The sequence below is a fragment of the Mugil cephalus genome, chromosome 1, assembly GCF_022458985.1.
Source record: "Mugil cephalus isolate CIBA_MC_2020 chromosome 1, CIBA_Mcephalus_1.1, whole genome shotgun sequence".
In the NCBI taxonomy this organism is placed as follows: Eukaryota; Metazoa; Chordata; class Actinopteri; order Mugiliformes; family Mugilidae; genus Mugil; species Mugil cephalus.
The window spans coordinates 20031030-20047411 of NC_061770.1; the positions used below are offsets into that span (position 1 = coordinate 20031030).

The 16382-nt window shown below is 47.3% G+C and overlaps 1 protein-coding gene across 3 annotated transcripts in view; it reads left to right on the forward strand.

Annotated features, from left to right (window-relative positions):
* Window positions 1–16382, forward strand: part of prdm16 (PR domain containing 16) — a 173258-nt gene that overhangs the window by 41349 nt on the left and 115527 nt on the right. For 2 of the 3 annotated variants that reach the window (XM_047579035.1, XM_047579026.1), the window contains exon 1: window positions 3810–3954. The exons of the other annotated variant lie outside the window; for it this stretch is intronic. In XM_047579035.1, the coding sequence (XP_047434991.1) occupies window positions 3891–3954 (64 nt within the window). In that variant the 5' untranslated portion in view covers window positions 3810–3890. Of the gene's footprint in view, window positions 1–3809; window positions 3955–16382 lie in introns of those variants that run through there. 3 annotated transcript variants of the gene reach the window in all.

Genomic DNA, 16382 nt, shown 5'->3' on the forward strand with positions numbered 1-16382 from the left:
TGGCGTTTCTTTTTTTTCTCCTGCGATTTCTTCATTCTCCCTCCTCGTTATTTCATCTCCATCTCTTTCTTTCGCCGCTCTCTCTTTTTTGCATATTCACCGGGAATTGTTAGCAAAGCTCACCTACGGTTTCTAATCAGCTGCCTTTGTGGTGCCGTCTACGAGAACATGGCTCACCCTCGCACACACTCACTCACACACAGATGTTTAAAAAAAAAAAAGAAAAAAAAACACTTTTAGAACATTTATGTGAATGTCTTTGCCCTCTGCTTGCCTTTTCTACCTCCCTCTATCTCAACACGGCCGCGGATATGCGGATACACGCGTGCAATCTTGTGCACATACAGACGGCGAGATAGCGTCGCAGACAGACTGACATTAAGGAGGACAAACAGAGGAGGAGAGATAGTAAGGTAGACGAGCATGAGGGAATCAGAGCCCAGAAAATGACCCTCTTTAAAGCCTGCTAGGAATCACAGCCATCAGCACACTTGGAGCTGGCATGGCAAAGCGGCCCGTCCGTTTCTGGGGTCTCAAAAGAAGCCCTTTCTTTTCCTTTACTCTCTTTTTTTTTTCCCCCCGTGTCTCTTTGTCACTCTCCAAATTGGTTTTACTTCCTGTAACCCTGGTAGCCTTTATTACTTTCACACAGAGAATGAATTTGTAGTAGCACCGCAGTTCTCGGTGCATTGTCTTGCTTTGGTGTCCATGTTCCCTTTCATGTTTTAGCCAAGTGGAGAAAGAGAGACTCAGACTCAACCGGATTCTCCTTCTCCTTCGCCGTTAGTGACATTTGAAATGTTGCGGTGCGGGTTTTTTACTCCGTGTGTAAGCTCACATTACTACTTATAATACACTATTTGCACCCTTTTCTACATTTCTGCATAAAAATAACCCAAAACATCAGTGGATTTTTAAACAGACAAGTGCTAAAGGCTTCCAGGGTTACAGGAAGTGAAAAATGTGAAGGGTTCGCAAACTTTTGCAACTCACAGATGTGTACAAAAGATGAATTTTCTTGAATAATTAAGCGCACACTTATAATATTTCTCTAATATTTTTAATTGGTTCGTCTCTTCAGGACGTGTGTGGAAATATGTTGAAGTTTTGAGTGATTTTCATGCATAAATGAAGATTACAAAAAATAAGTATACATGCAGCATTGATATGTCGCCATGTTAAGTAAGTTGGTGAGTTTCCAGTCAGTACACATTTGGGGGTTAAAAATAAACCTAACACTGGACGGCCTACGAAGAAGACATTAGATTAAACGGCAACAAAAAGGAAAAACACCCGTTGAAATAATTCTCTAAATGAACTGAGGCTGATTTCAAAGGGAGTCTTGAGTTTTTCATCACCGGTTGTGTTTCCGTCGTGCCAGCCTGTACGTCTGGACCCCGATGCTGAACCAACGCACGCACACATTCATCCACACATCCAACCTAATTAAGATGTCCTGGTTTAGCACCATGCATCAGGGCACAGCAGCGGTCGGTGTTAGCCGTGTGGAGGAGGTAGGCCGTTCCAGGCTGAGTGGGTGGGGGTGGTGGTGGTGGGGGCGGTGGTGCACAAATCTCAACTTAAACGCAAAGAGATTAGACAACTTTTGCAAGATATTAGCTGTTCAAAAATGAGAAAAATGTCGCTAAGCCTCTTGTACGAGCGCAAGATGTGGACAAGGCCTGCTTTTGTTTCCCCGTTGAGGGCTGTGTGATTAGTGTGTGTGTGTGCGTGCGTGTGTGTGTGTGATGGTGGAGAGTCATCAGACCTGTGATGTGCAAGTTGCAGGGACAAGAGTGATCCAGGCTAGTTTGTGAGTTGGTATTAGCATTCTGATTATGGTGTTGCCAAACTTTTAAGCAGCTGTTCCAAAAGACAGGGACAAAGGAAGGAACACGGGTGGTAAATAGTGGGACAAACAAGTAAGTATGTGAAAAAAAACAGCTAGTTACGGCCAATCACATGACACCTCCCTGATCACACCCACAAATTACTTGCTTATTAGCAGAATCGTGCTCACGATTCCAAAAAAAACAACATTGGTTTAATCGCTTGCACAACCTGACAGAAATGGAAAGTTGTACTTTACTTATTATAAACTGAAATGCATGCTGCACATTTTTTAAAAGCCTGCTTCCACAGATGATGAAAGACAGATGACTTTTTTTTTTTTTTTTGTTATATTTGTTTAAAACCGAGGCCAACGAAACGTCTTCGGATTTCGAATATCCCGCAGCCCGCGGATTCGCGGTGATCTTGACCTTGCTATTTAATTAAAACGGACAGGTGGCCACCCACAATGCCAACTCTCTCCATCTCCATTGGAGGTGAAAGGTATGCGGCGAAGTCCCGGCACTGAAACACGAAAATGTCACGTTAAACGCTGACCCGCGAGGCATCCGTCCGCTCGCGGACCTCATTAGAGATGTGTTAGGTTCGTGGATTATTAGCTTTCTTGTGTCCGCGTGTGGCCGTTTGGGATTTTTATTTATTTTTTTATTTTTTAATGAAGACCTCGCTGCGTGATAAGGAGAGCCACCAGAGTCCCTGCTGGGTGACATGGCCTGGCCCCTGTCATCACAGAGCTCCTGTTGTGGTTGAGAAATATCCACATCTACCCCTCGCTGCACCCGCCCCCCTCCTCCCCAACTACTTTCCCTCATCGCGGGAGAGGTGGTGGGTGGTGGTGGTGGTGGGGTGAGGGACAGTCAGACAGACAGAGTCCAGACAGAGGCCATGTGAGTGTGTGTCATATGGAACAGATTTAGTGCTAATGACCCCCTTCACCTCTCATCCCCCGACTGGGTGCCCACCCTCTGCCACCGGCCCCCCCAGCCCCCACCGCCAACGCCGCCCCGGCCGGTATCATCCCTCCGCGAGGAATGCTGGTCTGTTCCAGCTCCAGTGTCCCATGGCTTCGCCCATCCGAAGCACCCGTTCACCCCCTTCCCCTCCCTTCCCCCCTCCCTCCCTCCCCCCCTGGTCATCTACCGCCACAGATTTGGACCCAAGTCAAAGTTAAGTCATAAAATCGAGGACGTTTTATTTGATTTTTTGAAAGCCAGAATTATTCAAGTCTCGTTTCGGCTTCTGGAGCAATAAAATTTTCACCAAAACTAGAGCAGGGCCTGCATTTTGCGGCTGCGCACTAATTATTAAAGTTCGTGGCTTAGCTGGGACGCGGAGGAGTCATCTGGAGATTTGCACTTTTCTCAGATTTGTCTTAAATGACTTGAAACTTTCCCTATGGTCTATGTAACTTAATTTGACTCGTGTTAATGATCCGACCTGAAACTTAAAAGAGTCAAAGATGACCAAGAGAGAGGAAAGTGTGTGTGTGTGGGAGGGGGGAGTTATCTGGAACAGAGGTGTAGGGAACAGATACTTTGCCAGGTCGAGACGAGCGAGGAAAACAAGCGGCGGCGGTTTCGGTGACAGAGAAGGGAAGGATTAGATGAATATCCAAAGGAGACGGCGTTGAAAAGGTTTCCCAAAAAAAAAATGTGAGAAAGCGTCGACAGAAAGGTGGATTTCGTGGCCAAGCGCCGCTCTCTCGCTGTAGCGCTCACACAAAAGAGCCTCCGCTTCGCCGCTTTAGCGTGAAGCCCGGTGATATTTCTCGAGGAAAAATGCCAATGTGATGACAGTGCGTTAGAGTTCCTGCCACTTGAGGACTTGACCTCGACATCGACCTTCACCCCAGCCCGCCGGCCCCCTGCACTTTCCGTATCTGTGTCGCACTGACACTGGCATTCTTTCACGTTAGCGCATCGCAGCGCTGCAGATAGGCCTGCCAGACACCCCCCGTGCTCTCCTAGTATCTCTGTAACACACTCACTCACACACACACAGACACACACACACACACTGTTAATTGGTAACCAGAGTTTATGGGTAGCTGGGGACTCATAGTTCGACGACGCCGTTGGAAGACGCACGAGATGTCGGCTTTCGGTGAGTTAAGACCGGACGTGGTGTGCGTGTTGGAGTCGGATGGACGCGTGATCTTGAGGTAAACACGCGAAGTTCGAGGTCGTCCCGCGCCGCCGTCACGTTTGTCCCCGAGGCATTGTTTGTTGAGGGGGGCGACCGCCTCGCGTTAAGAGGCGCGCAGCTCGGGATAACGCGAATTGTCTGTTACGCCGTAGGCGCGTGAGTCTCTGGCAGTATGTCCTTTAATGCGACTTAGCTACAATCGTTTGTGTGTTTCCAGCCGACATTAATCCTCATTTTCCTTCTTCGTCCGCTGGAGTCTAATCTAATTTATTGCACAATAATCCGGCGAGGCTTTTTTTTTTTTCTTCTTAAGTGAAGTTATTATCCCTCTTTGACTCTTCAATCAATATCAATAAAGTGGTCTAGTTATCTATTGTGCCCTCTTTCAACAGCCAGGAGATCAATACTCATCTGTCATGGTTTCACCACTGAATGTTATCACTTGTGCTGGAGATTAGCCGGCTCGCTGCAGCATCTTAGCCTGACGTTTTCTGCCTTCCTGAGTTATGTAGGGGGGGGGGAGAGGGTTTGTCTGTGTGTTTTTCACATGATACTTAACCAGAGGCTTTAAATGAGAGAAAAAAAGCATTTTTATTTAAAAAAAAAAACTAAAAAGTGTCTTTACGCAGATTTTATTATCACAAATAATTGTAATTATTGTCTCACATTTTTATTTTATTTAGATTATTTCAGTTAAACGGCTCCCTGTAAATCATTGCACACTTACCCCTGCTTCGTATCACTCCACATTTCGCTCTCCTTCCTCCTGTCCACTTACCGGTCGGCCGGTTAAAACGGGGACCTCTCGCTCCGTCACATCGGTGCATGGGGTCATCCATATCCCAGACTGTCACCGCACCCCGACCAGCTCCATCCTTCATTCCGTCCTCATCCTTCAGGTCCTGAACACTCTCCTCCGTCGCTCTGTCAGACCAGGACTTGACCTCTCACCCCCGCGGGGCCCGCCCATCTCGTTACCCCTAACCCCGAGCTGATTGTCTCACTGGCCGGCCGCCGGTTAATGCGTGCGCTTTCTTTCGTTGTCACATTTCGGTTCAAGTCAAGCAGTTTAAAAAAAAAAAAAAAAAGAGAGAAAGAAAAATCTTAAAACCCTTTAAGTTGACGTCTCGGAACTGGGATGTTTAAATAATAAAACTGCTCCGGTTTCGTGCGTAGTAGTAAAATCTGCATCAGATAATTTTAAACATGAGTTTTTTTTCCCCCCCAAGTTCGAGAAGTCGTTAAATGCAATGGGACAATGTCATCCCGCTTCCCCCCTTTTTTGAACACAGGAGCACGACCCCCATTACCATGTGATGGATGATATGCTGTTATCACGTGTTTGTTGATGCACACGCTCTTTACCTGAGACCACTTATACTCTCCACATCTCCGAACCTTTCCCTTTTTTTGGGGGGGCTTCGTCACCGGTTCAGAGAAGTATAAAATAGTGTGGATTGCAATTTCTTCCTCTTTTTTTTGTCTTTCCCTTCTCCTCTCCCCGTGGATTCGCCTGCGATTCCCGCTTAAAGCTCAGACTGATGAGCCCAATTTGGACCGGTCCTGCGTCGGGCCCGGTTTGATTAATGGCTCCCGGTGCCGCGGCATCGGCGCCGCCTCGTCCTGCCCTTGTTTCATCACGCGTACGCGTACAAACGCGCGTGGCCACTCGCTGCCACCGGACCAGCCGTGTAATTGATGATGGAGGCCCGGCATTTGCAAGCCAAATGTGGAAGAGGGAGACAGAAGAAGTCCATAACACCTCTTCTCTCCTCTCCTCTCCTCTCTCTTTCCTTCTCCCCCGTCTCTCCTTTTCCTCTCCGCCTCCTCTCACTGTCCATATGTCCGCTCTTTCATTAGGCGCTCGTCACATTGATATGAAGGGCCGGGGCAGCTTTGTGACATGCTCAGAAGGCAGTATAAATATTTGATTAGCCCTAATGGAAATCATCACAGCGCGCTAATTGCGCGGCAGAATTATCTGAGGTGCAGTATCAGCAGCGGACATCCCCTTTGATCCTCCCTCCGTCTGCCCTTCTCCTCTTCCTCCAACCCATCGCGGCCTCCATTTCTTTTGTTTATGTAGTTTATTTTGGGTCATATGTCATCATTATCTGACCTCACTCCCCCCCCCCCTCCGCCTTCCTGCCTTTTCTTGTCACCGGCCTCTCTCGTTGTTATCTTTCTCCCGGCGCACACTGGCGTCTCTGTCCACCTCTCCTCCTCCTCCTCCTCCTCCTCCTCTCCTCTCCTCGTCACTGCATTCGTGTCTATCCTATTGTTTGTTGTCCTCTCCTGACTCGTTTCCTTCTATGAAGTAGTTGTGGCTAAATAGCTGCAAGGGCCACAAGTGAACGCACACAAAGGACAATACTGGGGACAATAGTCACGGACAGTTGTTGCACTCGCTCTCAGCAGCTGCTCGTGACATAGGACTCTTACACAGACAGAAAAAATATATTTATACATGCACTGATCAGCCACAACATTAAAACCACTGTGCTTTCGGACCTGGTGGATTCATGTGGATGTTATTTGGACATGTAGCACCCACCTACACCAGACCAGGCACCCCCCACCCCATAACAATGACACTCCTTGATGGCAGCGTACACACACAAAAATGGTTTAGGAACAACTGAAAACACATGAAGGACAGCGCAAGGTGTTGACCTGGCCTCCAAATTCACTCGATCCCGAACTAATGATGATCTGTGGGTTGCACCGGTCGGCAGAGGTCCCTCCCCTCAACCTCACAGGGCTCAGAGGCCCCCCCCTTCTAACCGCGTCCTGTTGCCAGACACCCTCAGTCCGTCCTCTGTTTCGGAGGCCTGCACAGTATTAGGAAGGTGGTCATAATGTTACGCCTGATAAGTGTGTATAAGTATTAAAAAAGAGATTAGAGACCGACTGATATGTTGGCTATAGTGTCTCTTAATTTGTGGAACAGGTTCATTTAAAAAAAAAAAAAAAGAAATTTGTCAGAAATGTGTCAGACGCGTCCACGCAGCTGTAACTCAGCCTCGGCGGCCCTAGAGTGTGTTTTTAAAACAAGTCGACACTTTGCTATTTTTAATCACACGTTCGGGGGAGCGTTGTAGTAACTCAGCTTTTATTGCTCCTTTCACCGCTCGGCTCGGCGAACGCGCTCCTCGACCCTTACGGCGAAACCCTCGCACCGTTTCCCGTCTCCGATAAATATTTTGCGTCTCATCTTTCCCCTAACACGTCCTTCCTTATCCTCCATCCTGTTCGTGTTTGCTTGTTTGTTATTTATGGCGCGTCTCCTGCGAAGATGTGTGACACCGTTTGGTATCGCGCCCCCCACCCCCCTCCTCCTCCTCCTCCTCCTCCTCCTCCGCTCCCTCCCTCGGACGTTTCCATTTAGCCAAAGACAAAACAAGTTAATTAGATCGGAAGTGTCGGGCCTATCAATGGGGAATCAGTATTCAGATCAAGGCCTTGTCTGGACACAAACAGCAGGAAGCCAAACAAGACCCCAGCATGGCTGAAAGGGAGGACAGGAGAGGGGAAAGAGGGATGAAGAGAGGGTGAGAGCTTGTAGTCGGTGCAGGCGACACGCAGTTTGGGTGCAGGATCAGCTGCGTTTCTTGGGTTCGTATTTGGATGTGTGATTGAATCGCGACGCCTTCTGTGACTGTAACATCTATTTAATATAAAATATTTGGTTTTGTGTTTCATTTATTCTCACTTTGCTCTACGCTGATCTCTCGGCTGTAATTTAAATAAAGGTTAAGTAGAAATCAGGGCTCCATAAAGCCCACTGATTAGAATAGCTTCATTTGTGACGCTGTAGTCAGGTGTCTCCAAGTAACTGGCGCCACGCGTCTCTGCTGTGAAGCTATAACTGAAAAACAAAAGTCCAGTAGACTTAGCGGGCCAGTATGTAGGCGCTCTGTAGGGTGAGTTTCAGCGCGTTGCTTCCGGTAACTTGTCTTAATTCTGCTTTAAAGTATCTGGACAGCACATGCCCCAGCAGATACGCAACCAGGGGCGAGGAGAAGAGGAGAAGAAAGTGGAAGGAGGAGGGGGAGCGCGGCTCCCATTATCTCGTGCGGAGGGCCACCTGAGCTAAAGACAGCCATTTGTTCCCAAATCGACCTGTCGACCCCCTCCTAATTACCAGCCAATTATTGCCAAATGGACTGCGTTCACCCCGCACCCTGCACACTTAAAGAGGAAAAGGGACAAAATTGCCTGTCTCCCTCTTTCTCCGCGCGTCTGTCTAACTCTGGCTTTTCTGCTTCTCCTTCCTTTCTCCTGTTTCAGCAAATTCTTTTTTTTTTCTTTTTCTTTTTCTTTTTCTCTTTTCAAATCAGTCAGAAATACTTTTGCAACTATTGTTGGAGGCTCAATTGCCCAACCTCCGTACTCACTCAACCGCACGCGCGCGCACACACACACACGCGGTGAAGCGCAGTTCATATTTATTCCCCGGTTCGCTGTGTGGTTCTTTGAGTGTTAATTAAGTGGTCTAATTATGGGAAGAATCAACATCTATCCTTCGTGTGTGTGTGTGTGTGTGTGTGTGACTTTACGTGTGTGTGTGTTTGGCATGTGCATAAGTGTTTTATTTTAAGGAGCAGGAAATATGTGGCTTATTGTGCCCCCCCCCCTTCCCACCCCCACACATGCATATACACATATGCAGGATTATATGAGCGGAGATAGACACAACACAGAGATATGAAGCAGCTACTTAAAGGCATCACGTCTGCATTATTCCTCCCCCCCCCCCCCCCCCTCCCTCCCCCTCTCCGTCTCTCTGGCACCGGTCAGTCTCAGCAGTCCGATGTGTATCGATGGGTCCGGCATTCAGGAGCCACCCGAAGGAGAAGAAGGCTGTGCCCCTGTTCCCAGAATTCTTTGTGGTCGGCCTCCATTGTTCGCAACCACTTGTATACAGTATTGTCAGACTGATTGTGAGCCTCCGCCGCGAGGACAGCTAGAGAGCGAGCGGAGCAGAGGAGGGAGGCGGAGGTAGGGAGGATGAGGAGGAGGAAGGGAGCAGTGAGCATTGTGTCCCTTCGCTCGCCATTCTCCTGCTTTCCCATCTGTTTCCTTCTCTTCCTTCCTGTTTCTGTGGGATAGCGGGCGGATTAGTAATAGCGCCGCCGCAGCTCCTAATAGGGGAAGTCATGGTCGGGAAATACGATGGATCGGTCGGAGATATCATCTGGCTGAGTGGCGCAATAGTTTTGAACTCTGACACCTAGCTACTCGCTGGGCGACTTTGATCACTCGGTCGTGGAGTGAAAGAGCTTGTGTGTGTGTGTGTGTGTGTGTGCGCGAGTAGCAATGGGCTGTAATGTGTGTGTGTGTGATTTTTCGGCTCTTTCGCTCGTGTTTCTTAAATCAAAGTTTTTTCATTTTTTCTTTTTTTTTTTTTTCTAACCCTGTCAGTTAATAGCTAATAGTAAACAGTTTTCAGCACCTGTTCTTTGCCTTTACACTGGGTGAACATATTGACACGGATATACTGTTGAGTTTGTTTTCATTTTCAATTGCTATTTTGAATCATTTTTCAGTATGAATGTTTAGTATGTGGGGGGAAAAAATGCTTAAAATTTGCAACCGGCTTTTCTCTTTTTTTTATTAACCGATTATTAAAAACCTCGTCTTAAATGTGCTGCCATCTGTCGTCACCGCGCTCCTCGCTCAGACTCTGTGGTTCTGGAGTAAACACGAAAACGTCCCGACAGAAGAAAAAAAAAATCCCATCAACATTTCAAATGGTGTGGTTCACATATTTAAACAGCTTTTTTTTTTTTTTTTTTTAACGTCCCGATAAACAGTCCAGCGAAGTTTGGGGGAAATGTCCCCACATTCAGAAAGCTGCTGCTTGATAACCTATCATTAAAATCCTAGATTCAACTCGACAAAAAAAAAAAAAAAAGACAACAACCCGAAAATAAAAACTTCACACAGCCACAGTGTTTCGCCGACGGACCATTGTGTCGACTTCTTATATTTTACAGGTCTTGGTGTTAATGGGTCCACCCCCTGTATAGCCTATTCTTTCTCCTATAATACACAACCTATTGAGCTTCAGCTTAATATCCCCACGGGGCTCATTTACCTTCGTCTGATTTAATCTAATATACATATTCGGGAAAGTTCAGAGTTGCACGGCTTAATGTGTCTGTGTGTGTTCTGCTCGTTTGCGGGCCCGGGACGGGGCTGCGTACCGGCCTCCTGGCTGAGTTTGAAGCTAAGTGGATTAGCATATCTCCCATGTCAGCTCCATTCACTGTGACAGCCTGATGACACGGGACTGTGTGACGGCCGTGACCCACCTGACGTCCGCGGCTCAGGCCTCCCAGCAGGTGGTCTCACTCTGGGAGGGGGGAGGGAGGGAGGGAGGGGGAGGTTGACAGGCAATCATAACTTTCTATCTTTCATCTTTGCAAAACAGTTTGCATATAAAATCTCTGCAGTTTGTCCTGTGAGACTCTTATTAGGTGCCTGCATGGTTAATGGTAAAACTCAATGCAGGCTATTATTCGTGTCTTACTGCTCCTCAATACGACGCACAAAAAGCAGATTTAAGATTTAAATGCATGATTACACAAGGGTTAGTTGCTCTCATTCTATTTTAAGTGAAGTTTTTTAACACTGAACTATAGATAGGTGTAATTGTACGCTGAGAGCGACGCTCAGAAATAACTTGCTCTGCGCATCCGCCTCCGAGACCAGTGATGTTCGCATTTATTTCACTGACGACAATAAGGAGAAATCTAAAATGAAATGAAATGCACACGGACCCTTTCACTATCCGTCTCTCGCTCGGACCGACTCTCCTCTCCTCCGCGCTGCAGCAGTGTCTTACATCCTTCTCCCACCCCTCGGACTCCCGTGACCCTTCCAGTCATCTCGCTCTCGCCCTCCTCCAGCTCCTCTCCCCTCCCCTCCCCTCACTCCCCCCTGCACGGTCTCGTGCCGGCCTAGCCAGGCAATGCTAACACTTTTGTCAGGGTGATTAATAGCACGCTCGATCGTCGTTAATTCACTGGCTAATGACTGGAGGGAGAGGGCGAGAAGAAGAGAGGAGCAGGAGCAAGGCCGGAGAGTAATAGACTGATGCATGGGTGTGTGCTGCTGCTGCTGCTGCTGCTGCTCCCACACAACAACACATGCACACACATACTCAGGTACAACCTCAGACATACAACTACTGGTAGTTCTAACAGATGAGGTTAATTATGAGGCGAATTGTGTTACATATGCTGGTCTATCTTTTGTGGGAAAATGTCTGAAACTTAAAAAGTAAAAGAATTAAAAGTAGCGGTTATGTATGACGGCGGCGTAAATATTTAACGCTTTGATGCTGGGTTGCATTACTGAGTCAGATGTGACGAGAAATTGATTTTATGGATAAAAAGGTGTGGCCGCCGGTTCGCACTTAAACCAAAGAGTTCTGCTCAAACAAAAGGTGCGGTTGCAAACGCGTCTCCTCGGCGCACATCCACATAAACGCGCGCTCAAAAATAGACAGGCGCACCACAGGCCGTACCCCTCTCCTCCCCGGTTAATAAGGATGGATGGGCTCGCTCTGCACCCTGTCTGCCTCTGGTGCTCCCCAAAGCTGCCTGTCTGGACTCCCGAACGGCCTGCTAAATGAAGCCGCGCCGGTAGTGGGTGTAAGGACACGCGACACATTCAGGCGAAGTGGTGCAATAGTGGAAATATTTGAACTGTTGTAGAAGCGTTTATTGTATCGTCCATTCGCTTTACGTTGACGTCACGCCCTCAAAAAAAAACAGCCTTAAAATTGAATCATTGCCGAAAGACGCTATTGATTCCCATCAGTTCTGCTGATATCGACGTCCGTCTCCGTAAATCAGATTCTCCCCTTTAAACATCTACTCCACTGACACTATAACATCGATTTTAAGAATTGCTTTACGTGGCAGACAAAAAATTTGACTGCGGCGGCATTCAAATTTTACTGCACCACCCGGTTTGCAGTATGCGAGCGCCGCTCCTCTGATTATTATCTGAGGACGGTGTTTGCAAGTAGTCTTGACGAATGTATGGACGACTTAAGTAGCAACGAGGTTTAATTCAGTTGTATCATGTCCGTCTGTTTCTTGCCTTTTCACCTTCTTGTCTAATTTTCCATTTTCTCCGGTCTCTTCTTTCCTCTCCCCATACTTCCTGTTTCATCCAGTTCCCCCCCCACACCCACCCATCACCACCTCCCCCACCTCCTCCTCTTTCTCTCCCCCTTGGGTGATGTTTGCAACTCAATTTGGCAAATGTAACTCAATATTGATTATTATTAATATTTATCATGTTTGTGAACATGTTTTCGTCTAGTGCTATTAATCTGCCCTGTTAATAAATGTCTGCAGCAGCCTGGTCCCCGGGGCCCCTCGGGACCACGGGTTCACTGCACGCACAAACACACACAAACACACACACACGCACACACCTGCTCTCAGCTGCAGGAGGCCGCCCGCTGTCTTTTCTCGCCTGGGGGGGCTCGGTCTCGGTGCACACACTCGCATACACGCGCACACTCTTTATTGGAGGATGGAATGGCTCTAGGCCGCTCAGCACAAATGACACATCGATACATCAGCCATGTTGTATTGGCGCTGTACAAAAAAAAAAAAAAAAAAAAAAAAATGCACACTCACTCCTTACTGAGAGGGTGGCTATTTTTCCTGTCCTGCGTATAAAGGGAGGATAGTGTCCGTATGTCGAGGATCGTAAGTGAAGAGACCCGTGTAGGCGCAAACATAACTGTGTGGTTTTCAGCCTTTGTGCGCGTTCACACACTGCTCTTGCGCGTGCCGTTTGTGCAGTTTTACATGTGAATTTTTTATTTTTATGACATAAGCAGTAAAAAAAAACACATTGTGATGTATTGTAATGTAGCCATACTTATAGTTAGAAGATGTTATAATTATCATGTAGAGCACAAGTACATGTGTAACGTTCCGGGGGCCAAAATAGACCTTAAGATTTGTCTTTCTTTCTTTCTTTCTTTCCTTTTTCTTTCCACCCACCGACTCTGAAGTAGCTGTGTTGTAGTTTTAAGTGTTGCCTGGAAATGCTCCCTGGTGCTTTTACAAGGGGAAACAGTGTGGTGTTCTTGCTCGGGGAGAGAGGCTTGCTGGTATTGTAGCTGACCATGCCCCCTTTGCTCACTCACTACTTCCAACCACACGTTAACACACACACACACACACACACACACACACACACACACACACACACGCCAAACACACACCTTCTCTGCTGAATGCCCTCCATTGGCTGCTCGGTCACATGCTTCCACTTATACGTCATGTTGGATATACGGTGCCCCAGTGCCACTGTGGAAAAATACGCTATTGTACAGTTTTTCGCCCTCTCCCTTTTTCTACCTTTAATTTGGCCTCGTTTGATTTTTACAGCTGCATCCCTCCTGTTTTTAATCAGAGCGGAGCGCAGGCTCCTTTTGTGTGGAGACAGAGTCATCAAAAGCCTGCTTACTACAGAGGAACAGGTACCGATATCACTCCGTGGCCCAATAACGCGGCTAAGTGGGACCATATTGACACAATATCGTGGCACAAACAGCCGATTAGGCTTGGCTTCGCACACCGCCTCGTGCACGTCCGTGTGCACACATGTATGCGCGGGGCTCCCACATCAAAATGTTTGGTCATTTATTGCTCAACCAGCTACTCATTTTTCATATCTGTCATGCTCCACACATTCTCCCTCTGCCTTCGATTTTTTTTTTTTTTTTTTTTCCCTTTTTCTTTCACCAGACGATCTTTTCTCCCCATATTTGGAGCCCGTGCAGAATTTTGCATAGTTTTGCCTTTTCCCTGGATACTGTCTTTTCATCAGTGGCTGGCTTTCGTTTTGAACTGAACCAGATCAATTTACGGGCCAGACAGAGATGCAGGCCCCGGCGCGAGTGTGTCCGTGCACGCGCGCGCGTTGAAGGGGGCACCGAGAGGAGACGCGTGTGCTTTACGGTGGCCGCCGCTGGCGCGCGCACGTCCGGTTTCCAGCTCCCTCTCGGTGTTATCGTAAGCCGCGGCCATGACTCCGCCGTGCTGCCTGCTCTCTAGCAAAGCGTACACCTGGCTCCGAGCACTGGAGCTGTTCTTGGCGTCCATTCTGCCCTGTGGTCTGAAGTCGCTCATGTCCACTACATGCATCCCTTTATAGAATTATAAATACACCTTTAACTACAATTTTGCAACGACCCCCCCCTCCTCCCTCCTCCCCACCATGTGAATGCATAACTGCAAGAAATGAGCTGCTGCTTATTTGATGCATTATTTATAGGTCCCTCCCAGAATTCTTGCATGCAGCCAGTGTTGTTTCCCCTCTGCCCAGACCACATCGACAGTGCAGCTCACTCTATACGCCACAAGGCACATGTGTTTGTGTGCGTCCAGGCAGACGGCAGAAAATGACTCCAGATCTCTATCTTTCTGCGTTTAAGTCTAGAGTGCTCTGATTAAACACAACCACAGAACAATTTGCCTGTTGTAAGGCCCTCCGATTAAACCGCTGATTTTCAGCACCGTGTCAAGTTATTTTGCCATGGCAACGCTGATTACAATGTTATCAGCATTTCATATTTCGTTTTTTTCGTTCATTTATTTATTTATTTTTTTTATCCTCACCCTCGAAAAGGAAGCGCGGAATAAAAACGAAAATATGAATTGAATTGCGCTACTGTTATTCGCCCGTTGGATCATTTTGACATTGAAAGATGTGCGCGTCAGTTGTCCGTAAATGTCTTATCTGCGCCGTATCTTGCTATTTCCCTGTTACATGTGGTAATTACCAGATATCATCTTTACCCATAACACCATCTGATCTCTTGCACATGTTCTTAGGGTACAGTAACAGCTCCCTCAGTTGCAAACAGATGTGTGTTTGTGCGATGGCCTGCATCTTTGTTCATACGTGCCCCGAAATCTTTGTTATTGCAAGCCGTGCTACAAAGCAAAAGAGCTCCGTTTATGGCACGCATTTACAATTTATCAAATAAATGGGATGCCTTCATGTGGCCTGGGCCTGGCTCTCAGGCAGAGCAGAGTAGTTTTCCACTGGAATAACAGCCGCTGAACAAGCAGCCCATTGTAGCCACGGCCAGCGCCGGGACCCCCAAGGTGCGAATTAATGATTGACCCCTGATGTAATCAGGATAAATAGCTCCCCGTAAAAGAGAAAGCGATGGCGAGAGGAACACGGAGAGAAAGAACAACATAAGGAGCCAGGGAGAGGAAGGCACTATCTGGCCTGGGTGTTTTTTAAGAAGCCCTCGGGGAGGCGATCCTAACATCTCTTTCTGGGCCTTTTGAGACCCAGAGCTAACACACAGCTGTTTAAAAGCAGCTCAGTCGTCGGTTGTTAGACTCTTCGCCTCCTCCTCCTCCTCCTCTTTCGGCCTCTTCCTGGCCCCCTTCATTATTTTCCTGCTTACTTTTCTCATCTGCGAGTTTTTTGTCGTCACCGCTCGAACATGGTCAACTTGTCTTACATAGGAGAGGAGAAAGAGCTTGTCTCCGGTGGCAAGTAATCTAAAAATTCCCCACTTTTCTCTCCAGGCAGCTCTTTTTTTTTATGAATTAACTGCGTTATGACTGAAAGTTGAACTTGTTTAATGTCACACTGCGTTTGCCATTCCTGCCTCGCTTTACCGCTTCACGTGTCTCACAAAAGATGTTTTGTTCATTAAAATTAGGAGGGATTTTTTTCCCTCCTTTTCCTCATTACTCAATTATTTGACGTAGCGATGTGTGCATTTTTTTTATTTTATTTTTTCTATTTTTTTTTTTTTGTGCGCAGAGGCTCTTAAAGCCAAATGGTATTTAATAGATTTTCCGAGGCTGTCTCTCTGCTTGTCAAAATTGCTCTCAATGGGTCAAGTGCCAGTGAGAGTGGGGGAGTGAAGAGAGAGAAAAGTGTTTAAAAGCCTGAAAACACTTTTGATTGTGTAGGGGGAGCAGCAGATAGGGCAGAGTTATAAAACTTTAATTGATCTGTGAAAAGTGGAAGCTACTGCTGGCTCACATGTTCCAATACTTAATTGCACGCCTGGTCTGAAACCCTATGAAACAGCGATCATTAAAAAACTGGTCCTTTTCCAGCCAGAATCGCTGGATGACGCAAAAACAGTTATAAAATGCCCGGGTTTTTACTGCTACGGCTTTATATGATAAGTTTCCCAAATCTATGTGGACAAGCTGCAGGTTTGCCAGGCGCTGAAAAGCCCTTGTCGCATGTTTCATAGTTTCACGTTTCACGTTTAAAACTCGCATGTAACAGCTTTTCCAGTCCGCATGTGGGTGCGGAGCCAAGTACGGGTCAAAACCAAGGAACTGTTGCAACTGTACAATGACTGT